Raw genomic sequence first — 27,669 nt, 5'->3', positions numbered from 1 at the left:
TCATTTCTTCACAAGAAGAACTAACTGGTGTTTGTGTGATGGATCCATTGAAAAAACACATGGATTTCATTTTCCACTGAAAACACATTTCGAATGCAATGAAATCTCAATTACATTATACATTACACTACATTTAGCAGACGCTTTTGACCAAAGCGACTTACAAGGAGGACATGTAATCAAGTACAGCGTGTACAGAGTACAGTAGTGATGTAGAACAGATAGAGAACAGAAAAATAATGGAGGACCTATGAAGTGGTTCTGTGGTGAAGTGTTGCCAGATGTGTATGATCAAATCCTGCCCAAAAGGTTCTAAAAAAAACACCAGAATGCGCTAAATTCCGCTCAATTTCAACAAATTGCATTGATTTCTATGGGCACAAAACTGCAGAAAAAAACGCCAAATGGCCAATTTTTCCCGTTTTTACCTGCAGACGGCCATCCCAAGTAGCCCAATTGGGCGGGTAACCGCCCAATCTGGCAACACTGGTGGTATTGTGTGGGCACAGTGTGTGTTTCTTAAACCTCAAGAGCACATCCCCTTAATGAATGGTAAAAATAATTCAAGGTGAAATCAGAGGGCAGCACCAGCCGTCCCATTTCTCATGCCCAAATCAAGCGGGACTGATGTGCTGACTGGCCACAAGTGTGTCTATATAAACAAGCAGCCTTGGGGTCTTAAGGCTTCAGGCAGACCATCATCCTCTAAAAGGTGAGTGCAAGAATAAGCATGTAAACGATATCTAAAATAGTGCAGTTTAAACTGAATGTGTCAACAGTTTCTCCAACAAACAAAAGATAGCAATTGTTATAGCACAATCGGGGCAGAAGACAAGAAACTTTATTTGGCAATATACATATGAGTAGTTGATATGATTTTTTATTTTGATTTTGATTTTTTCCCCTGTATTTCGAAGAGTGTAGGGATTTATGAAACTTTGTCACAGAAAACAGTGTCCTATGGTGTGACATATTATTATACTGACATGAGTAATTTCATGACGTTCTTCAATTAATCAATAATGTCACCACAAAAGGGGTTAATTTTTTTGTCATTTGGTGTGACAGCCGTACAAAACATTTTTGCCAATAGTGCATTTTTTATTTATTTATTTTCTATGGAGATGTATGCAAATGCATCTTACTAAATGTGAAATTGTATTTTAGCTGGCAATGACAGGGGTTTAAATTGACTCAAAAGTTAAATACTATGTTGTGAAGGTAAAGTATCCATAAAAAAAGGTCACATAAAAGGACTAGATATCTGAGAAAAAGCTTTTAAAACAGCTGGTTATAGATTATACATAGTTTAATTAGATAAATATTGTTTATTCAAATTACTTACTGTGTGTATTTCTTTATTGGCCATTTGAAGTTATACATTGATGCATTGTTGAATATTTGTTTTTTATTTTAGAGACTGTCAAATGATATGACATTTCATTAATGGTGCTTTTGAAAGCCATAAAATATAACAGTAATAGTAAAGGAAAGATGAGTGAGAGAATATAGAGTATAGATGAATAAAGTATGCTGTGGAGAGCTCAAGAGGTAGGATAATTGTGCTGTCCTGTCGCTGAGATACCAAACAGGCTCTGGCCACTACACACTACAGGCTCAATGGAGTGACAGTCAGAGCATACCCACAAAGAGGCTGAGGTGTAACAGTGATGGTCATTACATTGCACTTAGCTGACACTTCAATTTTATTCAAAGCGACTTAAAGTTATTATTTTTCAGGGTATTGGTTACAGTCCCTGGAGCAATGCTCAAGGGCACTTCAGCCATGGATGGAGATGTAGGGAGAGGTCAGGGGAGATTCGAACCTGCAACGCCTAGATTGAAAGACCAACTCTCTAACCACTAGGCCACGGCTGCCCCATGCCATGCCAAGGTCCTTAGTCCTTAAAGGGTTATTTCTCAAGAAATTAAGACCTTAAAATAATGCAATAAACATAAAGAGTACAACAGTGTAGATAAAACTCCCTCGAGCCATTTCTACATTATTTTAAAAAATAAACTTAAGAAAAAACACCAAACGATATAGTGTATTTACAGCCCAGTGCATTATGAATGTAAAAAAATCAATTAATAGACCAACATTGTGACCACTTGGATTTTTTTTTTTTTTTAAAGATCAGTCGCCGTACAATGTACATATATATATTGTTTTGCTTCATAAACAATGTTTATGAAAAAATATTTTTTTGCTGCCAATCTGTCAACCACCCATATGCATGGTATACCATCTCATGTTGAACTGAACTTTTTACATTTTTACTTCTTTAGCTCATTGTTCTGCTGCAGCTTCTGTTTTCTTCATTGGGGAAGTGACAAGGTATGCTGCAAATGGCACCCTTATAAGATCTATTTGTATTAGTGTATTATCTAACACGCATATTCGTTGCTGTACATTAATTACCAATTACTAATTAATTTATGGGCATTACCTGTGGCTGTGCCAGCTAACCTCTGAGCCCAAAAACGTTTTTTCATCATGAATCAATTATCAGTGATCAAAAAACCATCCATGAATGTGATTTTAATAGATGTATTCTTGTCATTCATCTCTCAATAGCACAGTACCACCATGGGGGATGGAGAAATGGAGTGCTTTGGGGCTGCGGCCATCTACCTCCGGAAACCGGAGAGGGAACGCATTGAGGCCCAGACCAAACCATTTGATGCCAAAACGGCTTTCTTTGTGGTTGACAAAGAAGAGGATTATGTCAAAGGAACTCTCGAGAAAAGGGAGGGTGGCAAAGTCACTGTCAAAACTCTGGAGGGGGGAAAGGTAAGTAATCTGTATGATGAGCAGAAGTCTAAGCTTTATGTTCATTTAAAGTTTTTAATACCAATGCAGTACCCGTCAACACACCTTTGATGCAGTTATGTGAATACAGTGGTCTGTGACACAGAATCAATGAAATCTTGTTTGACCCATGAACAGTGTGTCACAGTTTTTGTCCAAACAACAACAAACGTTGCACTGCACTCAGTTCTGTGAAAACCACAGACATGTTTTGCACTGATGTATCATAGTTTGCATTTATGCATTTATTTTTACATACATGACTCTGAATTCAGTGCTCTACCTAAACTGTTGATATTACTTATTTATAGGTAGTCACAGTGAAAGAGGATGAAATCTTCCCCATGAATCCTCCAAAGTATGACAAAATTGAGGACATGGCCATGATGACCCACCTCCACGAGCCTGGTGTGCTATACAACCTCAAAGAGCGTTATGCGGCATGGATGATCTATGTAAGATTAATATGGAAGACGTTCTCATACTACCGAATGAAACATTGTAATACAATTACTATTCACTATTCTTTCAGACCTACTCTGGGTTGTTCTGCGTCACTGTGAACCCATACAAGTGGCTCCCCGTGTACGATGCCATGGTCGTTAATGGATACAGAGGCAAAAAGAGGATTGAGGCTCCACCTCACATCTTTTCTATCTCTGATAACGCCTATCAGTTCATGCTCCAAGGTAGCAACATTAACAGTTTGCTTGAAATGTAAAAAAAAAATCAATCAGAGTTCTATGGACCAAACAAAATATCCAAACTCATAATAGCTGATGTTTTTATCTTCCAGATCGTGAAAATCAGTCTGTTCTCATCACGTAAGTAATGCTAACTACCTTTTAAGAAGCAGCAGCAGTGACCTAATCCTATACATCAAATGAACTTGTCTCCTCAACCATTTCGTCTCCAGTGGAGAATCCGGTGCAGGAAAAACTGTAAACACCAAGCGTGTCATCCAGTACTTTGCAACAATTGCAGTTGCTGGAGGAAAGAAAGCTGAACAGCCGCAAAAGGCTGGAAAAATCCAGGTAAATAAGTAAATACTCCACTGGTATATCCATTTAGGCAAAATACAGGTATAAGTTCAGTTCCTTGCATATTCTCTTTTTAAAGTTTATCGCTTCTTACACCCTGTTCACACATAGGCAAGTATTTTAACACTGACATTTGCTTCCATCAGTTTTCTAAAACAACTTTGTTCAAACAGTGGTTAATCTACCAAAAAAATGTTTTTGAGAGCTGTCATTAATACATTAAGCTTGTGCACAGCATGTGTCAAGGGAAGGAGAAAGCCATTCAAGGCTTTTTTGTGAGCAAATGCTAAACCAGGATTTTCAAAAATCTGCACATTTGCCAGAGTTTTTAGAAATAATCATTTGCAGAGGATTTTCAGTATTTCTGTTAACGAAAGGCATAAAGGGAAGGGTCTCCATTCTTAAAAATACCCAGATGTGTAAAAATGGTCTTTAACTCAAAGCAAATGTCAGTGCCTCATGTTTCCTGAGTGGCTAATGTTCTGTACTTTAGGGGTCACTGGAGGACCAGATCATTGCAGCCAACCCTCTACTGGAGGCCTATGGTAATGCCAAGACTGTGAGGAATGATAACTCCTCTCGTTTTGTAAGTATTTCCATATCTTTCCTTGAATGTAACTGGTAATCTCACATACATTTGGTGATATAACATGTGTGAAGAGAGTCGTATGTTTTTTTTCTTTTTCAGGGTAAATTCATCAGAATCCATTTTGGCACAACTGGCAAACTGGCTTCTGCTGATATTGAGACTTGTACGTACACTGTGTTCCCAAGATACTATATTAAATCCAGATTAAACAGGATGATGTAGCATCCAACAACATATCATCTAGTAATTTAAAACTGACATATTACAGACCTGCTGGAGAAGTCAAGAGTGACATTCCAGCTGTCTGCTGAGAGGAGCTACCATATCTTCTACCAACTTCAGACTGGGCACAAGGCTGAGCTCATTGGTAGGATATGACAACAAAAACAACATGAGCACACATCATTAACAAAAAAATGTTTCCAGGGTGACTTGGACTGAGGACTAAACCATTCAGACACAGCATTATAAATTTGCTGTGACCAGAATGGCAATGACCAAGTAGTGTAAACGCCCTGTGTTATGTCATAGTATTGTAGTACTATGGTAGTTAACTTTTAATCACTATTACAGCGTGCATTAAGGGGCTACGATCTTCTACAGCAATGCTCAGTGGAATCTTGCCGTGACTATGGCCGTGACATCATAAAATACTGTATGTCACAGAAGTGAGCACACCCCTCACCATTTTGCAGATTTGTACGTATATCTTTTCACAGGACAGAAATTAAAGAAATTTCACTTCAACACAATGTTGGGCCAATGTTGCCAATGTTGACGGCATTCATGCACCCCAAAACCATGTCAGTCCCACTACCATACTTGACTACAGATGGCACACTTTTTTGTAAAACTCACTCATTTACCACCACACATGCTTGACACCATCGAAGGCCAATTTGTTTATTTTGGTCTCATCAGACCACACAACATGGTTCCAGTGATCCATATCCTTGGTCTGTTCATCTCTCTTGAAACCATGACCAAATTTGCTTTAGATGGTGTCAAGCATGTGTGGTGGTAAAGACATGAGTTTTACAAAAAAGTGTCTGATCTGTAAAGCCATGCATGGTAGTGGGACTGATATGATTTGTGGTAGCATGAATGTCGTTGTAGGGGTAGTCGCGTGAGAATCGGAATTCTCACACGGCACGCACCACGTAATGTAATTGAGTTGCGTTAATGTATGGAAAGCTGCGTGGGGATTTACTCCTCATGCGGCTATACCAGGAATTGAAGGTAAAATCTCGTTTGGGAATTTAATTAATTATGAATTAATTAATATTAATAAACAAATTAATTAAAATGTAATTTAAGGACCGTCTCATAAAATCCTTGGATTATCAATCACAATATTCAACAATAAATTGCTAAACACAGAATTAATAATAAGTTTTGTACTGGGGTTACTCAGCGGGGCACAGTGAACGGTAAGGCCTATTCTCTGTGATCAGCTGGGGTACGCAAGCACAAAAGTTGATCTGAAGGCAAAGTTCTAATAATAGGTTGGTTGGGTGTACAAAGTAACAAGGACAACAAAATGCAATCAAATGATTTACTTTTATTAACTACTAGGTAATCTAATAAAATGCATTACATTCAAAGTCGGTTAAATGGAATAATAACAATAATAATAAGGCACAATAATATAAAACAAGAAAGAAATAAAAAAGAAGGGAAAAGAAAGAGGAGGGGAATAGGCTTTCAGCCTGTGTGTGTGTGTGTGTGTGTGTGTGTGTGTGTGTGTGTGTGTGTGTGTGTGTGTGTGTAGCAGGGGTCTGGTTGCTATAGGCTACCACGTGTGTGTGTGGTTTACTACGCTAGCATTAGCTACAGAAAGCATAGACAATGGAAAGGCTACTGATAAGTAGCTGCTTAGCAAAGGCCTAATGTCGATTAGGCAGGGCCCAAAGGGTCCACAACAATGTCTAGGTTTCTGTAATAAATGCACACAATTCCTAGTGGAATGGAGAGAGAAATTAAGGGGAATGAGAGAGTAGTAGTCAGTGGGAGGAACTCGCGCTGATTACTATGTGTGTGTCTGTTGCTGGGCAACAATGGCGTCCTCTCGGCTAGGTTAACGTTAGCATCAGAACCGTGAACAATAGGGATAGCTAGCAGCTATGTAGCAAGTAAACCGTGTGGTTTTAGGCGCTTCAAGTCCCGTAGTGGACGCGCGAATGTATCAAAGGGTTCTGGAATTAACGATAACAAGCCCGAGTAGAACAGGGAGAGAAAGAAAACGAAATAAAAGAAATAACAAGTGGGAGACGTTGCCGTCTACGCAGCCATTACGAGTTGTAAAACTACAGGAAGTGGGGTTTCAGCGTGCTTGTGTAGACGCTGCAAGTCCAACTTGGCTAATGGCTAACTTGCAGAGCGCTCCGAGCAGAGTTGACTATTCAGAGAATGGTTTACTACAGATTATGCACTCAAAGGGTATAAAAGAGTACCGAAATGCTCGGAGGGTTCTGAGAATCAAGTATTTCGAAAGGGAGAGAGTGAAAGAACGAGAGAGAGGGAGAGAGACAGAGAGAGAAGGGAAAGAGAGATGGAACTCTAGTGGCTATGCGTGTCTGTGTAAACAAATGGTTAGCGTTGCGTTGCTAACCTAGGGCCCGCTATGGCCCGTTACAACAAAGGGGCGCAGCGCGGGTATTGCTGGACTAGTCAGCGAAACGGCCGCGCTATGACGGTCCTCGGAGAGCTCCGAATACTGATGGTTAAATCAATACTTGAACTATTCCGTGCGAACGCCACAAGCGGGGTCGCTAGGCTTAGTAGCCAGTAATACAGAATGGGTTAGCAGAGGGGAACCTAAGCTAAGAAGAAGGATAGACAGAGAAGCAGGAGAAATGCAAATAAACATGTGCACATGAAAAATAACTCAAGTCATAGTTCAAAAACACATCTATCTCAGTACATAAGCTATGCCCAGTGCCTACTGTGTGAGATGAAGAGGGAGATCCAGTTCCAAAGGCTCGGTACGTCCGTCTGGAAATGGGGATTGCAGTCCACGTTTCTCTCGTCCTCGAGAGCCTGGGGCTGCAAAAGTCTCTGTTGTTGCGGCTTCGAGATTCCTCGGTTGAATCCCAAATGCAAGAAGTTTGTTCCACGGAGGCGTGCGTGGATATCCTCTCGCAGTGAGCTCGCCTTAGTTCACAGTGTCCGGATGAAAGTCTGAAGATATGACCAGGCAAGACCTTAGACTTGAAGTGAGGAATTCTTTGCAAAGTGTGTGTAAGATGAACTCAGCAGTCTATGTTTGTTATTCGGCCAAATATCAAACAATACTTTGTCCAAAATTGCGCAAGTTGCTCTATGCGTCTCGTCCGTCCAGCGGTCAAAACTAGAGTGAGGAACAAAGGGCCCTTGGGAAACACTTAGGTGTTGCCCAGGTGATTGTGAGGCGGGGCTTTGGTCACGGTGCCTCCTAAAGGAGGAGGGCTGAGAACAACATGGCAGGGACCCTGGGCCAGCCATTTGGTGGTCAGAGGGGAAGTAACTCTTTTACTAATGATTATTGATGACCTTCGTCTCAATCATCATCAGTTTGAGTCACATGATTCTCATAACTTTGTCATGAGTTTCTCTGCGTAGAGAAGTGGCAGGAATTGTACCTACATATCCCCCCGACGCACTGGTGGTGAATGGAATGGCCCTCCTGTGGGTCTGTAGTGTGTTTCTGCCACGAGTCGCAGTCCATAGGAGTGATCCAAAGTGAGGTAGTCCGAAAGGGTAATCCGAAAGGTCCTTCTGGGAAAAGTCTTTGAGAAACAGTCCATGCAATTCAAAGTTCATACAGTTCACAGTTCATGAAGTTCACAGTGGCATCTGGGCAATGCTACGAAGGCATCTGGGCATGATGACTGTGAATAAAGCTACCTAACTAACTACATATGACATTTTACACAGCAAACCAAAATCAAAGAAAAATCAATGAAAAAGGAAAGGAAAGGAAAGGGTTAGTCAGCGTGTTAGCAAGCCTACCCTTAGGAAGGTTAATGGAGACACAGTCCCCAGTGGAGTTGGACTTTGGTGCGGTCGAGGCTCTCAGGCGCGCAGACCGGGTGGTCCAATTTTGCAGTGTAGTGTCAGGTGTAGTATCATTGTGCAACTGTGAGATGTAGTATCAGTATGTGATTGTGAAGTGCAGTATCAGTATGTGACTGAATGAGGTGAACAGTGATAACCTGGTCGCTAACTGGAAGTCCCATGGAAATGCAGTGTAGTGACTGTGTTATGGTGGTCACATGGTGTCAGAATCGTGGTCTGTGGGTGTTGGTTAGCTAATGATTGTCCATCCGTGCTACTCTAATTTCTGTGGTTTGTCCTTAGACAGTTGGGTGCACGCTCGTGAACAGGGACTGTCGACAGTCCGCAGAGACGGTGCGTCTCTAATAAAGGAGAGCTGGGATTGACCCAGTGGACTTGATGTAGAGGTGCAGGAGTAAGAAAAGAGGTAGAGTGAGGGATAGTCATAGGCTATGATAGGAGGAGTCTAGACGTACGTGTACGTTGTGCCAGAAACCTACATAGAAGACCGACTTGATTCTGAAAAGATTTGTCACTCAATGTTGGTAAATTGAGGAGGAATCCTATTTCTAGGTTTCAGGTTGACAAATTGAGGATAACAGCTATGCCAAGACTATAGGCCAGGTGATTCTGCAATGAGTAAACGTTAGTGTGGGTCTTAGACCAAAGTATGTTGTCAACCATGCTACAAGGGATCAAATACGGGGTATTTTAATTCCACTAAGCGTGTTGAGAGGGTGCATTAGGTGTCTAATTACAGAGAAACATACTTCACTAAGTTTATCATGAGGCTAATACGTCTATGGCATGCAAGGTGTGATTGACTAGCGTAGAACGCGTGTTAAAGGTGAGCGAGAGTTACATAGTTATGTCTAAAAGTAGAGTACGAGAGGCTTTTGAAGCGAGTTTCGGTTACCGGGGGTCTGTCCGAGTACTTGTGCTTTTAAGACCTATGTTTTAGTCTGGCCGGGCCAGGCTTAGTGTTCGAATGCTCACCCCCCTTCCCCAGGTGATGGAGCGTAGGCTAGGCCCACCCCCTTTGGAGAGGTTGGTCACACCAGTTGGGATTGAACTAGGTTCACTAGACTGAGGAGCAGTGGCCTGCTCTCTGGGGCGGAGCTCGGGCTCCCCCCTCGCCGTGTTCTGCTGATCCTGGCGTTGTGGACGGTGGCGATTTAGCATCGGGAGGCCCGATGAAGGATGTTGGAGAGCGGACACCCTGGACGGGGCGTCTTCTCCTGGACATCCGAATGGAGATCTGATCTCTGACAGAAGGAATTTGCTTGTGTCTGGGCATGCCAGACAAGGAACGGAGCAAAGCGGCTGCTTTGTCTCCTTGAACGCAAGTTCTTGAGGGCTACTTAGTGGGAAGGCTCGGTCCTTCCAAGGAAGTTGACGTAGCGGTCCTACGCTCCTAGTGTAGACCTCAGTAATCTGTCTGGAGTCGTTGCAGACTCCTGAAGAGCTCCGGGATTCGTTGGACGGGGCTTCGACGGCTTGGAAGGCGCTTGTCCTGTCCGAATGTTCTTCGTTACACACGGCTGTGTGTAAGGAGATGTTGAATTCAGCGGGGAAGTTGGAATAACCAAACGGGCGTTGGTTAGATGTCAGTTGGTTGCCTCTGACAGAAAGGGCCAGCTCGTGCTGGTCCGCGGAATCGACCCGCAAGATCCGGAAGCTACTTGGTGCATCGGCGGAGACAAAGGACCTGGTGTCCTTTGCTTGGATGAGCTCTTCGCTCAGATGAGCCATGGGCCACCCCGATAAAGGCTCTTGATTGCTCAATCGCCAGTGATCGGTGGTGAGGCACCAATGATCGTTGAGTTTAAAGATGGGCCACAAGAGGGAGTCGTAACTCTGATTACACTCCACGTTGCTCTGCTTCTCAAGCAGAGTGTTCAGCGTTTCTGGGATCGGACGGTGGACACCTAACAAGGTTTTGCGTTGTCGCAAGAACGATGGTGAAGCATCCGGGTCGCTCGTGATCCGGGTGGCATGGCAGTCTGGGAGGTGACTGTTGTTCAAGTCCGGGAATAAGACTGCTGTTAAGTGGGAGAACAGCTCGGGCGGCTGTTGTCCTGTGTTGTCCACACTCAGGATGTCAGCTTCTGCAAGCTGAAACTGAAAAGGAACTTCCTGTTCGAAGCCTGGATGTGGTTCACCTAACGCTGAGTCGGACACATGGGTTGCAGGAACCGGGTTGCTTGTTTGCAGGGCAGAAGCGCGCACCAGCTCGTGCTCTGGTGTGTCGGATTCCGCCATGACACTGCGTTCGTTCTGAAGCGTGTCTTGGGGTTCCGAGTGAACCATGTGAGAAGGGAAAGTGGCCAAGAAATGTTCCGGACAGTCGAAGTTGGTGTCCGACGGTGGGAGTTCACCGATGGCTGGAAGGGTGAGCTCAAAGTCCTGGAACGTTGGGTTCAGCTGGAGGTCTGGTGGCTGACGGCATGAGATCGTGGGGTCATGTCGCGTCAGGTCTGGTGCCAGAAGGTAAGCTGAATGTTGGGGCTCTTTGAGTAGAGTGTTCGCGAACACTGCTAACTCTGGCTCCAAGAATGGCCTGACAGGTTGAAAGAATGCTTGGGAGCAAAGACTTAGTTGGTCTTCGGGGAGAGCCAACTGAAGAGGGAAGCTAGCTGTGCTAGCTAGAAGGGCTATGTCAAAGTTGCTAGCAACATGACAAGTCTGGGGAAGCTTTCGTCTGGAACGAGTTGCTTCCAAGTCAACCTGGAATGGGTGTTGGACTGGATCGGTACGGGTACCGGTGTCCTGGATGTTCAGGGTCAGCTGGGCTGTCAGTCTGACCAAAGTGTCAGCTCCGATGACCGAGAGGTCAGGGAGTCCGGGAATGACACTTAAAGAATGGAGAGACTCTCTCCTGCGGATGGTTGGCGACGCGGCGTCAGTGCCTAGGGCTCGGACGGTCGTCGGCGGTTGCTGAGCTGACAGAAGACGGAGATTCATCTGTATGAAGGCAGGAGGAGGAAAACCATGACACATGGTGTCGAAGAAAGTCTGGCTAATGGCTTGTTCCTTAGCCAAGAATGCTAGCAGGGTGCTAAGAGTGGAGGCGCTACTGGTAGCGACCTTGTTGGCTAGCCAAGAGTGGTACCTGGTGGGTATCACTGCACCCAAAGGGAACGATGGAAGCTCGGTGAGCGAATTGTGGTTGAGAAGGGCGCCTGTTGGAGATAGCTGAGTCGTAGAATGGAGCTGTCCTCGGGTTCTCGACGGTGAAGCTGGATCCGGGATGCTGCAGCTCGCCTGGGAGCAGGATGCAGTAAGATCGAGGCCCTCTAGGGGCCGCCATACCTCAGTATGGGAAAGGGCGTCTGTGTTGGGCTCAACACAAAGAATTCGTTCCTGTTGGTGGAAAGTTGTGGTCAGTGTGGGCGCGGCCCACTGTGGATCATGGCGCTGATCTTGAGAAAGCGCTGGCCTATGGCCTAAGACTTCTTTGGGCTCTGGTGTCAGCAAATCTCTCTCATCTCCTGGTGAGTTTAAGACTGGGTGACACGGAGTCACAGGAGTGCTAGGGGATAGGGCCTTGGAAGCACTTATGGTGTCTCCCCCCTCGCCCCATGCTATGGGTGCGAGGTCAAAGAGAGGGTCGAAAGGCAGAGGTTGGCGAGCACTTAGGGTGTCCCTTCCTTCAAACCTTACTGGGGGTTCAATGTCCCAGAAGATATAGCATGGCTTTATCTCTGCTGCATAGAACTCGGGCTGGCTCTCCCTTAGGTAATCTCTTGCAGTGGGTAAGCTGGACTCGGACTGAAGAGGAGTTAGCACTAGGGGAGTGTCTGGATGCGTTGCTTGAACCATCTCTGGTTCCTCGCAAGGCTCCTGGGGGGTAGGCTCTCTGGCGCCCCCCTGATCAGCTTTTGCAGCTGCTACCAGCTTGCTAACAGAGGCTGGGTCTACCCTAACTGTTTTCTCTTCTAACAATTCAGGGGAAACTGGAGGCATTGGCAAGGCCCACGTGGGCTCGTTGCAAGGCTCCAGGGGGTGTGGCTCGTCAGCGACACCCTGGCAGGTTAGGTTCTCCTGGGCAGTGGGGAGTTCTCTAAACCTATAAACGCTGGTGGACACATGCCGCTTGTGTTCCAGCTCCGCCCGCAGGGCGCGAAGTAAAGTGAGTAGCTGTAGCTTTCCTTCTACACTAGTGACTCTACTAGGGTCGGCCATTTTGTCCATTGTGATGGCAATGGCCTGTTTGCATTCTCTTTCGCTAAGGGTGTTAACCATCTCTTGAACAGCAGAGGGAGTGTTGACTAGTCCCGTGACTGAGTCACTGAGCTCCGTGCCTAGGGAGTATGAAGGTGCCATTCTTAGTGGCCGGCTAAACACTTGTTTTGCAGGTTTAGACTAATTTAGGGGTAAACAATTGACTCATTAGATTTCGCTAATCTAATTGTTGAATAGTTACCCTGCGCAGTACTAATTATCTTGTCGCTAAGCGTACGGGTTTGTTAATCAATTACGCTAAGATCGTTATCTGACCCTACAATTAATTAATCGAATAGTAATTGGTTTCCCATGGGAAGTTAATACTAACATTAACTAATTCAGTCAGAATGTTGTCTAACGCGGTAATTCATTGGACCTCGAGTATCACAGAGCGTTACGAGAAATCAATACTAGTTGTCAATTAATTAGGTTAGAAATCAAACTTGAATTTAAATCAATTAATTCGAGTGTCTTGGTAATTCACTTTAGGCGTAACTAATACTGGATTTTAATGAGGTAGACTAGAATTTAATCTAATTCTAATTCTATTCCTAATTAATATGCAAATATTAATCAGCTCTACAGGAATTAACACTTGTCATTAATTAACTGTAACCAAATTTAATTTACTGTGCTAATTAATTAACTTGCGCGCATTTGTAATTTACACTTTGTAGCAAGGTTTCAGTTATGAAATTTGCTTGACACACTTTTAGTTGTTTACTCACTGTTAGAGCTCACTCTGGATTATACATTGGCCTTTAACTGTTATTTAATACAGTTTATTAGTCATTGCAATTTGTACACCAACCATTAAACCACTATCCTCACACGGGGCGCCAGTAATGTAGGGGTAGTCGCGTGAGAATCGGAATTCTCACACGGCACGCACCACGTAATGTAATTGAGTTGCGTTAATGTATGGAAAGCTGCGTGGGGATTTACTCCTCATGCGGCTATACCAGGAATTGAAGGTAAAATCTCGTTTGGGAATTTAATTAATTATGAATTAATTAATATTAATAAACAAATTAATTAAAATGTAATTTAAGGACCGTCTCATAAAATCCTTGGCCAAGGACCGTCTCATAAAATCCTTGGATTATCAATCACAATATTCAACAATAAATTGCTAAACACAGAATTAATAATAAGTTTTGTACTGGGGTTACTCAGCGGGGCACAGTGAACGGTAAGGCCTATTCTCTGTGATCAGCTGGGGTACGCAAGCACAAAAGTTGATCTGAAGGCAAAGTTCTAATAATAGGTTGGTTGGGTGTACAAAGTAACAAGGACAACAAAATGCAATCAAATGATTTACTTTTATTAACTACTAGGTAATCTAATAAAATGCATTACATTCAAAGTCGGTTAAATGGAATAATAACAATAATAATAAGGCACAATAATATAAAACAAGAAAGAAATAAAAAAGAAGGGAAAAGAAAGAGGAGGGGAATAGGCTTTCAGCCTGTGTGTGTGTGTGTGTGTGTGTGTGTGTGTGTGTGTGTGTGTGTGTGTGTGTGTGTGTGTGTGTGTGTGTGTGTGTGTGTGTGTGTGTGTGTGTGTGTGTGTGGCAGGGGTCTGGTTGCTATAGGCTACCACGTGTGTGTGTGGTTTACTACGCTAGCATTAGCTACAGAAAGCATAGACAATGGAAAGGCTACTGATAAGTAGCTGCTTAGCAAAGGCCTAATGTCGATTAGGCAGGGCCCAAAGGGTCCACAACAATGTCTAGGTTTCTGTAATAAATGCACACAATTCCTAGTGGAATGGAGAGAGAAATTAAGGGGAATGAGAGAGTAGTAGTCAGTGGGAGGAACTCGCGCTGATTACTATGTGTGTGTCTGTTGCTGGGCAACAATGGCGTCCTCTCGGCTAGGTTAACGTTAGCATCAGAACCGTGAACAATAGGGATAGCTAGCAGCTATGTAGCAAGTAAACCGTGTGGTTTTAGGCGCTTCAAGTCCCGTAGTGGACGCGCGAATGTATCAAAGGGTTCTGGAATTAACGATAACAAGCCCGAGTAGAACAGGGAGAGAAAGAAAACGAAATAAAAGAAATAACAAGTGGGAGACGTTGCCGTCTACGCAGCCATTACGAGTTGTAAAACTACAGGAAGTGGGGTTTCAGCGTGCTTGTGTAGACGCTGCAAGTCCAACTTGGCTAATGGCTAACTTGCAGAGCGCTCCGAGCAGAGTTGACTATTCAGAGAATGGTTTACTACAGATTATGCACTCAAAGGGTATAAAAGAGTACCGAAATGCTCGGAGGGTTCTGAGAATCAAGTATTTCGAAAGGGAGAGAGTGAAAGAACGAGAGAGAGGGAGAGAGACAGAGAGAGAAGGGAAAGAGAGATGGAACTCTAGTGGCTATGCGTGTCTGTGTAAACAAATGGTTAGCGTTGCGTTGCTAACCTAGGGCCCGCTATGGCCCGTTACAACAAAGGGGCGCAGCGCGGGTATTGCTGGACTAGTCAGCGAAACGGCCGCGCTATGACGGTCCTCGGAGAGCTCCGAATACTGATGGTTAAATCAATACTTGAACTATTCCGTGCGAACGCCACAAGCGGGGTCGCTAGGCTTAGTAGCCAGTAATACAGAATGGGTTAGCAGAGGGGAACCTAAGCTAAGAAGAAGGATAGACAGAGAAGCAGGAGAAATGCAAATAAACATGTGCACATGAAAAATAACTCAAGTCATAGTTCAAAAACACATCTATCTCAGTACATAAGCTATGCCCAGTGCCTACTGTGTGAGATGAAGAGGGAGATCCAGTTCCAAAGGCTCGGTACGTCCGTCTGGAAATGGGGATTGCAGTCCACGTTTCTCTCGTCCTCGAGAGCCTGGGGCTGCAAAAGTCTCTGTTGTTGCGGCTTCGAGATTCCTCGGTTGAATCCCAAATGCAAGAAGTTTGTTCCACGGAGGCGTGCGTGGATATCCTCTCGCAGTGAGCTCGCCTTAGTTCACAGTGTCCGGATGAAAGTCTGAAGATATGACCAGGCAAGACCTTAGACTTGAAGTGAGGAATTCTTTGCAAAGTGTGTGTAAGATGAACTCAGCAGTCTATGTTTGTTATTCGGCCAAATATCAAACAATACTTTGTCCAAAATTGCGCAAGTTGCTCTATGCGTCTCGTCCGTCCAGCGGTCAAAACTAGAGTGAGGAACAAAGGGCCCTTGGGAAACACTTAGGTGTTGCCCAGGTGATTGTGAGGCGGGGCTTTGGTCACGGTGCCTCCTAAAGGAGGAGGGCTGAGAACAACATGGCAGGGACCCTGGGCCAGCCATTTGGTGGTCAGAGGGGAAGTAACTCTTTTACTAATGATTATTGATGACCTTCGTCTCAATCATCATCAGTTTGAGTCACATGATTCTCATAACTTTGTCATGAGTTTCTCTGCGTAGAGAAGTGGCAGGAATTGTACCTACATCGTCAATATTGGAAAGCTGAATTTCACCTAAAAAAAACATACATGTCAACATGTACTGCAACTACTGAAGCAGATGATGATACTCTATAGGATTTCACTCAAATCTCACACACATCTATTTTGGCCAGGTGCAGACTCAAATTGTAAAAGTTCAATGTAAGGCAGGGATGAAACGCACACCGATGACTTCCCTTTTAATCCCTTTTAATCTCGAGACATTTCGGACCAACACACGTCCTTGTCAGACACTCTCTACGGGATTTTAACCTGCGGTGTACTCACTTTTGTGGGTATATGTTCAAACGTTAATGGCTGTATTTAGATTTCTTTAGTGAACAAATTTAAGCAGTTATATATGTTGTAAACAGGTTACTAATCATTGTGTTGAAGTAAAATTTCTTTAATGTTATCCTATGAATCATTTCTGTGCCATACTGTAACGCATGTTAATAAAAGATAGCACATCAAACTACAAGCATTTTCGCAGTAAAAATGCTTAACTATGCTTGCTGTTCATGCATGTGTTGTAATGCAAACATAAAGTGGCAACATAGACACACACACAAAGTGGGAAAGTATATAAAGCATAACAAAAAGATCAGTGTTAAATGATACAGCACTGAGAAAAGTGTAATGACAAAATGGTCTATTTTCAATAATTCTTCCTACATGTTTCCCATCGTAGGAGGAAAGAAATTCAGAGCTTATTTGCCAAATTCCGTATTTAATTCACAAATGGATGTATGCATAACTATGTGTATGTTTTTTGTCAATCTCTTCTTTTCACAAAAACAGAGGCCCTTCTGATCACCACCAATCCCTACGATTTCCCCATGATCAGCCAGGGCGAAATCACTGTCAAGAGCATCGATGACGTTGAGGAACTCATTGCCACCGATGTATGATATGTGTATCAACTGAAATATCTACAATTCAAAATAAATTATTAAAAATGACTCATGAAAGCTTTTTCCTCTAACAGACGGCTATTGACATCCTGGGCTTCACTGCTGAGGAGAAGATTGGCATCTACAAGCTCACTGGTGCTGTGATGCATCATGGCAGCATGAAGTTCAAGCAGAAGCAAAGAGAGGAACAGGCTGAGCCTGATGGCAATGAGGGTGAGAATCCAACTTTAAAGAGATTATTTTGGTTCAGATAAAACTTATTGGACGAAAGTCCCAATAACCCATTTGGTAATGTTGCTGAACATGATTTTCTCTCCATAGTCGCCGATAAAATTGCCTACCTCATGGGCCTAAATTCTGCTGAAATGCTGAAGGCTCTTTGCTATCCAAGAGTGAAGGTTGGAAATGAATTTGTGACCAAAGGCCAAACTGTCCCACAGGTGAGTAGTATCATATTTTAAGGCAACGCTTATGCTTTGGGACCTTCAACTTGACCCACTGATTCCGTTCCAACCTAGGTCAACAATTCTGTCATGGCTCTGTGCAAGTCAGTCTATGAGAAGATGTTCTTGTGGATGGTCATCCGTATCAATGAGATGTTGGACACTAGACAGCCAAGACAGCATTTCATTGGTGTGCTGGACATTGCTGGATTTGAGATTTTTGATGTGAGAATTTAAATATTTTTCATAGCGATAAATTATATTTTTGGATGAGGGTCTGATAAGAATTCTCATTCAAGTTTCTTTCTTTTTTTATGAAAAATAAACAGTTCAACAGCTTGGAACAGCTGTGCATCAACTTCACCAACGAGAAACTGCAACAGTTCTTCAACCATCACATGTTTGTGCTTGAGCAAGAGGAGTACAAGAAGGAGGGAATTCAGTGGGAGTTCATTGACTTCGGCATGGATCTGGCTGCTTGCATTGAGCTTATTGAGAAGGTAAAATTACTGAAATCTTCCTACGGATCCTTAATTGATCCCAATAATATCATGTTACTCATATTTCAAACAATTTGTTCACAGCCATTGGGCATTTTCTCCATCCTTGAAGAGGAGTGCATGTTCCCCAAGGCTTCAGACACTACCTTCAAGAACAAGCTGTATGACCAGCATCTTGGTAAAACCAAGTGTTTTGAAAAACCCAAGCCAGTCAAGGGAAAACCAGAGGCTCACTTCTCCCTGGTGCACTATGCTGGCACTGTGGACTACAACATTAACGGCTGGCTAGACAAAAACAAAGACCCACTGAATGACTCTGTTGTACAGCTTTACCAGAAGTCAGCAATGAAACTGCTGGCCTTCTTGTATGCCTCTCATGCAAGTGTAGAAGGTAGGAGGACAGGCCAGACTTACCATGATCTAGTCTACAGTTACCAAAAATGTCCCATTCTCCCCTTTAATCCTAAAACTGATCCCTCTGTACATATTTCCTTCTTTTTTCACTAAATTTCACAACCATCTGCAGCTGAGGGTGCTGGCGGCGGCAAGAAGGGTGGTGGCAAGAAGAAAGGTGGCTCCTTCCAGACTGTGTCTGCTCTGTTCAGGGTAAGTGATCAGCTAACAATGTACAATTATGCTGTTCTTTTCAGATTTAGGAACCATTCAAGACTTAAGTAACAAAAGTAAGCCTGAAGACTTCACATTACTAACTATTTATGACAACAGGAGAACTTGGGCAAGCTGATGACCAACTTGAGAAGCACCCATCCTCACTTTGTGCGCTGTTTGATTCCCAATGAGTCAAAGACTCCAGGTGAGCTTATTTATTTGTATTTTGTCTCATAATTCTGTTCATATTTTTCCATGGCAGTACAATGCTTTACCGTAAAATATTTGATTGCCTCAAAGGTTTAATGCAGAACTTCCTGGTACTTCACCAGCTGAGGTGTAATGGTGTGCTGGAGGGTATCAGAATCTGCAGAAAGGGCTTCCCCAGCAGAATCCAATACGGTGACTTCAAACAAAGGTAAGAATTCTTTCAGTACGAGTTAAGTGGGATTGTGCTTTTTAGCCTCCTTGTCAAAAATGTATGTCTAACTTTCTAACTTTTCTCCAGGTACAAAGTGCTGAATGCCAGTGTAATTCCTGAAGGACAATTCATTGACAACAAGAAGGCTTCTGAGAAGCTCTTGGGTTCCATTGATGTAGACCATACCCAGTATATGTTTGGACACACCAAGGTAAAATACTTAGTATTAAATATCACAATACCTTCTCAGTGGTTCTATTTTAAGTACAGTCTTAAGTACGTTGTACTACATAGTATACTTGAAATATTGTAGGTGTTCTTCAAAGCTGGTCTGCTGGGTACCCTTGAGGAGATGCGAGATGACAAGTTGGCAATCCTTGTCACAATGACTCAGGCTCTTTGCCGTGGTTACGTGATGAGGAAAGAGTTTGTCAAGATGATGGAGAGAAGGTCTGTTCGGTCAACAAAAAAATCTAATACAATGTTACTATTAACACAATTCAGAAACAATGAGATGTAATGAAAATGCATGTCCTTCCAAACAGGGAGGCTATCTTCACTATCCAGTACAACATTCGCTCATTCATGAATGTCAAAACCTGGCCATGGATGAGGGTCTATTTCAAAGTCAAGCCTCTTCTGAAAAGTGCTGAAACTGAGAAGGAACTGGCTACCATGAAAGAAAACTATGGGAAAATGAAGTCTGACCTGGAGACAGCCCAGGCAAAGAGGAAGGAATTAGAGGAGAAGATGGTTGCAATACTGCAAGAGAAGAATGATCTGCAGTTAGCTGTAGCAGCTGTGAGTATAATTTTAGATCAATTGTGAACTCAATAAAAACTGACAATGAAGTATAATAATAAAAGAAAATATCAACTCTAATCTGAAAAGTTGTCCCTAGAGAGCAAATAAGGTAAAGCATGGATTTTGTTTTCATATAAGGAAACAGAGAGTCTCTCAGATGCTGAGGAGAGATGCGAGGGACTCATTAAGAGCAAAATCCAGATGGAGGCCAAACTCAAAGAGACAACTGAGAGGCTGGAGGATGAGGAGGAGATCAATGCCGAGCTCACTGCTAAGAAGAGGAAACTGGAGGATGAGTGCTCTGAGCTGAAGAAGGACATTGATGACTTGGAGCTCACATTGGCCAAAGTGGAGAAGGAGAAGCATGCCACAGAAAACAAGGTTAAATTTGTAGATTAAATGACGTTGTGTTGCAAGTTTATTAAATTAACAAGTATTAGTAATAGATTAACGAAAAACTGCTAATATCAAAAAATATTTTAGGTTAAAAACCTGACGGAGGAGATGGCCTCTCAGGATGAAGCCATTGCTAAACTGACCAAAGAGAAGAAAGCCCTCCAAGAGGCACACCAGCAAACTCTGGATGACCTTCAAGCAGAGGAAGACAAAGTCAACACGCTGACCAAATCCAAAACCAAACTTGAACAGCAAGTAGATGATGTAAGTAATATACAACTGTAAACCTAACAATTTTAAATGTAAATTATATTAGAATTTCAGACGAATAAAGACAAGGCAGGAAATTACTTTTTTTCTATCCACCAGTTGATACACATTCATTTTATTTCAGCTGGAGGGCACGTTGGAGCAAGAGAAGAAGCTCCGCATGGATCTGGAAAGAGCCAAAAGGAAGCTTGAGGGAGATCTGAAACTGGCTCAAGAATCCATAATGGATCTGGAGAATGACAAGCAACAGTCTGATGAGAAACTTAAAAAGTAAATGCTATTCAAATAATACTACAGAAGTACTTCCCATAATTCCTTTATTTACCTATGTACGTCAATGTTTTTTCTCAAACAGGAAGGACTTTGAAGTAAGTCAGTATCTCAGCAAGATTGAAGATGAGCAATCACTTGGAGCTCAACTTCACAAGAAGATTAAAGAACTTCAGGTGATTCATGAGTAAAGTCATTATTTCTATATATTATATTATATAAGGTACAAAGTAGTAACCTTAATCAAAATGTTTAGGCTCGCATTGAGGAACTAGAAGAGGAAATTGAAGCTGAGCGTGCTGCTCGGGCTAGGGTTGAGAAGCAAAGATCTGATCTTTCCAGGGAACTTGAGGAGATCAGCGAGAGGCTTGAGGAGGCTGGTGGGGCCACTGCTGTTCAGATTGAGATGAACAAGAAGCGTGAGACTGAGTTCCAGAAGCTGCGTCGTGATCTTGAAGAGTCCACCCTGCAGCATGAGGCTACTGCCTCTGCTCTTCGCAAGAAGCAGGCTGACAGCGTGGCTGAATTGGGAGAGCAAATAGACAACCTCCAGCGTGTCAAGCAGAAGCTGGAAAAGGAAAAGAGTGAATACAAAATGGAGATAGATGACCTCTCCAGCAATATGGAAGCTGTGGCTAAGTCAAAGGTGTAGTATTAAATAAAAGAAAAGCATTCTAAATAATATTATCTGAATGTTCGGAAAAAAAAACCTTTAAAAAAAGCAGCAATGTGATTAGCCTTGTATTGCCTTAGGCAAATCTGGAAAAGATGTGCCGCACCCTTGAAGATCAAATGAGTGTGCTCAAATCCAAGAGCGATGAAAATGTGCGTAAGCTTAATGATTTAAGTGCACAGCGGGCAAGGCTTCAAACTGAAAATGGTAAGTGAAAAATACAAATACTGGATAACATGATTACATTATGTGCACTACATTATGTTCGTCACATGCTGCTACTGTGTGAAATGTAATACATCAAATATCTCTTCAAACTGTTGTGATTGTGATAAGTGTGGTAAAATGATCATTAAATACATCAACAATTATGTGACCCTAAAGGTGAATTTGGCCGCCAACTTGAGGAGAAGGAGTCTCTTGTCTCTCAGCTGACCAGAGCCAAACAGGGGTACGTCCAGCAGATTGAGGAACTAAAGAGACAGGTTGAGGAGGAAGTTAAGGTGAGTAAATTGAAATTGTAAATATAAGTTATTTTTACAGTTGCCAGAATGTAACTTGCGTTTCTTTTTTTATCCTAAAGGCCAAGAATGCCCTGGCTCATGCTGTCCAATCAGCTCGTCATGACTGTGATCTGCTCAGAGAGCAGTATGAGGAGGAGCAGGAGGCCAAGGCTGAGCTGCAGCGTGGAATGTCCAAGGCCAACAGTGAGGTGGCTCAGTGGAGGTCCAAATATGAGACTGATGCCATCCAACGCACTGAGGAGTTAGAGGAGTCCAAGTTAGTCAATTTCAGATGTCAAAACATCCCCTCTGTTAAACCATGGACAATTATTAAGTCTGTCAGTACATGTTCCATGTCATTTAAAATGTCTCCATTGCAGGAAAAAGCTTGCACAGCGTCTCCAGGACGCTGAGGAGTCAATTGAGGCTGTGAACTCCAAGTGTGCCTCTCTGGAGAAAACCAAACAGAGACTCCTGGGTGAAGTGGAGGATCTCATGATTGATGTGGAGCGTGCCAATGCACTGGCTGCCAACCTTGATAAGAAGCAGAGGAACTTTGACAAGGCAATAGAGAAATAATTAATGAGATTTCTTTCATTATTTGTTCAAAGTTCAATGGGCAAACATTTCAAACGCTGTTATTTACATTTTCCCAATTAGGTCCTGGCAGAATGGAAGCAGAAGTATGAGGAGGGCCAAGCTGAGCTGGAAAGTGCCCAGAAAGAGGCTCGCTCTCTCAGCACTGAGCTCTTCAAGATGAAGAACTCATATGAAGAGGCACTGGATCAACTTGAGACCCTGAAGAGGGAGAACAAGAACTTGCAGCGTATGCCAACATATCTATTCTACATACCTAAATTGCACAAATTCAGCCATATCAAATGCATCACTGTAAATTACATGACACTACGCTAAAAAATGAATAGCTATAGAATGCTTGTGTTTTTTTATATCAGAGGAAATTTCTGACCTAACTGAGCAACTCGGTGAAACTGGCAAGAGCATTCATGAGCTTGAGAAGGCTAAGAAGACTGTGGAGACTGAGAAAACAGAAATACAAACTGCGCTGGAGGAGGCAGAGGTAGGATTTCCATGGTGAATTAAGACAATAACCATTTTGTAAATCATGTGCATCTTCTTTGGTGTAAACATAGTCAGATAGGTTATTTTAAAAGTCTCTCAAATTAGGGTAGATTCCTCCGAGATTTTAAACCGTCATTTAAACCGGCAGTCATGGGTGAGCGGTTAGGGCGTCAGACTTGCATCCCAGAGGTTGCCGGTTCGACTCCCGACCCGCCAGGTTGGTGGGGGGAGCAATCAACCAGTGCTCTCCCCCATCCTCCTCCATGACTGAGGTACCCTGAGCATGGTACCGTCCCACCGCACTGCTCCCCATGGGGCGCCACTGAGGGCTGCCCCCTTGCACGGGTGAGGCATAAATGCAATTTCGTTGTGTGCAGTGTGCAGTGTTCACTTGTGTGCTGTGGAGTGCTGTGTCACAATGACAATGGGAGTTGGAGTTTCCCAATGGGCTTTCACTTTTCACCTTACAGTAACTGTATTGCTAAATGCGAACAAATATCCAGTGTTCTACTGAAAATGTCTTCCAAAACAGGGTACTCTTGAGCATGAAGAGTCCAAGATTCTTCGTATTCAGCTGGAGCTTAACCAGGTGAAGAGTGAGATTGACAGAAAACTGGCAGAGAAGGATGAGGAGATGGAACAGATCAAGAGGAACAGCCAGAGGGTGATCGACTCCATGCAGAGCACTCTTGACTCTGAAATCAGGAGCAGAAATGATGCCATCAAAATCAAGAAGAAGATGGAAGGAGATCTCAATGAAATGGAAGTTCAGCTAAGCCATGCCAACCGCCAGGCAGCTGAAGCCCAGAAGCAACTCAGGAATGTCCAAGGGCATCTCAAAGTATGAAACAGGCCATCATAAACCCTACAACTTTAAACAAAATATCTATCTTTTCAACAGCATGTTGTTTGACACAGGATGCGAAAACCATAACCTTAATTATTTTCATGTATTATTTCATGTAACACAGGATGCCCAACTCCACCTTGATGATGCTCTCAGAGGACAAGAAGACCTGAAGGAGCAGTTTGCCATGGTGGACCGTAGGAATGGCCTCATGATAGCTGAGATTGAGGAGCTGAGAGCTGCCCTAGAACAGACAGAGAGAGCCCGCAAACTGGCCGAGCAGGAACTGGTGGATGCCAGCGAGCGTGTTGGATTGCTGCATTCACAGGTTTTTTTTTTCATTTGTTTTACTATTTCCACATTTTGATGATACCACAAGGTACACATACACTCATTAACTTCAATTATCACCAAATCAGTTAATTCTGTCCCTTACCTCAGAACACAAGCCTTATTAACACCAAGAAGAAGTTGGAGGCTGACCTGGTTCAGGTTCAGGGAGAGGTGGAGGACTCTGTTCAGGAGGCCAGAAATGCAGAAGAGAAGGCCAAGAAGGCCATCACTGATGTGAGTTACAATACATTGTAATACATACATTGGAGATCCGTGGAATTACATTAAGAATATGTATAAATGAGACAGAAATACTGCAGCTCTTGCCTGGGATGGCATGGTATTACTGGGAAAAGAATATATTCTCTTTTACCATTTCACGTTTTTTCAGGCTGCCATGATGGCTGAGGAGCTGAAGAAAGAACAGGACACCTGTTCTCATCTGGAGAGGATGAAGAAGAACCTGGAGGTCACTGTGAAGGACCTGCAGCACCGCCTGGATGAGGCTGAGAACCTGGCCATGAAGGGCGGAAAGAAGCAACTCCAGAAACTGGAGGCTAGGGTAAAATTTAAGTGCGGTTGTTACTTACAAAAAAGATGTTTACCTCATGTTAATCCAATACTGTATTAATCAAAACTGTCAATTATGTAAAAGGTGCGTGAGCTGGAGGGTGAGGTTGATGCAGAACAAAGACGTGGAGCTGATGCTATTAAAGGTGTCCGCAAATATGAGAGGAGAGTCAAGGAACTCACCTACCAGGTGAATAAGCCACTTGTTATATAGGCTGTATGAATGAAGGCAAAAAATGTGTAAAATGTTATTTTTCGGCAAATGCATTTATTGTCATTAACACATGTGCAGACTGAGGAGGACAAGAAGAATATCACCAGACTCCAAGACCTGGTGGACAAGTTGCAGCTGAAAGTAAAGGCCTACAAGAGACAGGCTGAGGAGGCTGTGAGTATCTTAATTCCACTATTCATTTTTACAGAATTTGCAGTGAGGGACAAGGGAAATCAACCCTTAACTCCATCTCTTGAGAATAAAGTTTTTCTTCCCAATCCACATCATATCAACATTTAGCTTAGTCAGCATCCTTTGATCATTTTGATAACTATATTGAAAATATTTTTTGAATGTTGCTTTGTCCAAAACACAAGCTGATATCAACAACCTTACACCAATTTATCACCCAGTGAGCAGACGCAACGTCTTCTGATTGGCTGAGCAGGTGTCCTTTATTCCCCGGTAGCAGGACACCTATGATGTCATGCGGGCGTGCGGGCGTCCAAGTTGCTTCTTCTCTAACTTTCTGGCGAAGTGCCGTTACTAGTTCTATCGCATCTGGTTGTCTAGTCAAGACCGCGTCGTTAGTTCTATCGCATCTGGTTGTCTAGTCAAGACCCCGTTACTAATTCTATCGCATCTGGTTGTCAAGTCAAAAACCCAGTCGTCAATTCTATCGCATTTGGTTGTCAAGTCACCACCATTCTGCGCGCGTCCTTACATGCCTCCGATAGAGGCGCGTCTCACTAGATTAGGAAGAGGTGCCCATGGCAACGTACCAAGCGCAGTGGTGAATCTACTTTCTCACGAAGCCTTAGATCAACATATTAATAAATTAATACTTAAATGCTGGTAACCGGGTGATAAGCGGAATAGCGGCCTTCGAGGTGTCCCGATATCAAGGGAAAATGGACTTGGCGAAGCGAACAGCCCTTCGGCTGCGCCGTCGGGCTGTTTAGAACGCTCCGCCTCGTCCATTATTTCCCTTGATATCGGGACACCTCGTCGTCCGCTATTCCATACATAAAAAATCTTCCACTTCTCTGCGAAATAACTTGGCACTGACAAAAAGAAGTATGCATTTATTTTAATTGCAGGAGGAGCAGGCCAACACTCACCTGTCCAGGTACAGTAAGGTGCAGCATGAGCTTGAGGAGGCTGCAGAGCGTGCTGACATTGCTGAGTCCCAGGTCAACAAGCTGAGGGCCAAGAGTCGTGAGGCTGGGAGGGTAAGGATGACAAAAAAGACACACTGTCATGAAAACACATTACCCATACTACAGTAAGCCACAACCTAAATCCAGATGCCGCAATGCAATACCATACAGGGACAAGATCGAGGGGGGTCATGGGACCTGCTTGTGCATAGTACCCACAATTTAGTGCTACCTGAGTAGACCTGGGATTAAATGCATAATTTCACAGATCCTTTAAATGTCTTATGAGCTGTGTCAAAGTGACCTGATGTAATATATGACGTACATAATGTACTGTAAGATATTTTCAATGTTTTTGTAAAGACAGCTTTTTCAACAACTTACATGTGCTTTATACTGTATATATGTTTTACTTGTACATTGTACAAATACAAATACAAATAACGTACAAATATATGTACATGGTACCAGATTGTAGCAGGATGTACATCTCTGCTGTACCTTCATGATACCAAGGATATAAATCAAATATATGATATTGCTCTACAGCATTATATCAGCTCTTGCTAGACTTTTTTTATGTTTCAGGGCAAAGATGCTGAATAACTGGTGTCGACTAAAGAGCAAGACCAAGGAAACTGCTGAGGAATCATATAATATGCATTCCTAAATAAAGCCTTATTAATCCTTGAATTTTTGTCTCCTTTTCCTTTTCTACACACCAACCATCCAACCAACCATCCGCACACTTTTTGGGCTTGCTAAATATCAATAGCTTTTTCAACTTTGGTAATGAAAAGCGTTGCTGCAAATTTAGTTGAAAGCTGCATCCTCGCGCACTGACCAAAATTGCTACCTGATAAATCTCCAATAAACAATATTTAACCTAATGGATGCATGACCGATCATAACGTTCACTGTCTTTTAGCTGCTTCCGTAAAATTATGCTTCTCCACTTCAAAATTAGTTCCGGTGCCCTTAGGTCAATTGTACCTTTTTAAATATACTGTATATGTATATATCTGGAAATAGATATCTTAACTAAAATACTATTAGCAATCCTCTAAGAAAATATAAGTTTATACCACTGATGTTGGCAATTCAATACAACACCAAAAAAAAAAAAAAATTGAGAACAATGTCTCTGGCAGCTTCGGTAGGTGGAAGCATAAAACAGAAGTACTGTAGTCTGTTTGAGGTACACAGTCTATGTATTTAGGTTTAGGTCTTAATTTGAGGTGTACTATTAGAGTGCTATGTACAGCATAGTTCTGTAACAATGCTATTGTTTGAAGTACTATTCCACCCTTTCTCTATGCAGTTTTCTGCTACCTGATTCATGATTCACACGGACACAACAGCAGTGGCAGCTCAATGTTTCCTCAGAATATAGCAACCAACATTGTCCAAAACAATGACAGCACTTGATACAAATGACAATGCAACACTCTTCATAAGCTGTGAACTAAAAGCTGATGTGATAACAAAATAAATTTTACAGTTGTAAGGGACACAGCATGCAAGTACAAT

At 42.9% G+C, this 27,669-nt stretch overlaps 1 protein-coding gene across 1 annotated transcript; it reads left to right on the top strand.

Moving 5' to 3' along the window:
- The first annotated feature begins 42 nt into the window (after nt 1–42).
- Nucleotides 43–27,580, top strand: LOC134462550 (myosin heavy chain, fast skeletal muscle-like). The gene is made up of 41 exons (XM_063215640.1): nt 43–712; nt 2,290–2,338; nt 2,579–2,794; nt 3,124–3,267; nt 3,345–3,501; nt 3,609–3,636; nt 3,729–3,846; nt 4,346–4,438; nt 4,541–4,604; nt 4,710–4,808; nt 16,931–17,034; nt 17,118–17,256; nt 17,365–17,483; nt 17,562–17,711; nt 17,816–17,986; nt 18,071–18,377; nt 18,513–18,592; nt 18,713–18,800; nt 18,896–19,013; nt 19,104–19,227; nt 19,330–19,466; nt 19,562–19,817; nt 19,959–20,201; nt 20,304–20,480; nt 20,611–20,756; nt 20,842–20,932; nt 21,013–21,402; nt 21,510–21,636; nt 21,814–21,932; nt 22,013–22,209; nt 22,313–22,496; nt 22,593–22,758; nt 22,889–23,013; nt 23,548–23,856; nt 23,987–24,190; nt 24,304–24,429; nt 24,587–24,757; nt 24,851–24,955; nt 25,058–25,153; nt 26,080–26,211; nt 26,728–27,580. The coding sequence occupies exons 1-41, from the start codon at nt 606–608 to the stop codon at nt 26,743–26,745; spliced, it is 5,994 nt and encodes a 1,997-aa protein (XP_063071710.1). The 5' UTR covers nt 43–605; the 3' UTR covers nt 26,746–27,580.
- The last annotated feature ends 89 nt before the right edge of the window (nt 27,581–27,669 follow it).

Source organism: Engraulis encrasicolus, chromosome 14 (genome assembly GCF_034702125.1).
Source record: "Engraulis encrasicolus isolate BLACKSEA-1 chromosome 14, IST_EnEncr_1.0, whole genome shotgun sequence".
Taxonomy (NCBI): Eukaryota; Metazoa; Chordata; class Actinopteri; order Clupeiformes; family Engraulidae; genus Engraulis; species Engraulis encrasicolus.
The sequence above is the reverse complement of the archived record's forward strand: the minus strand, read 5'-3'. Positions and strand labels throughout refer to the sequence as shown.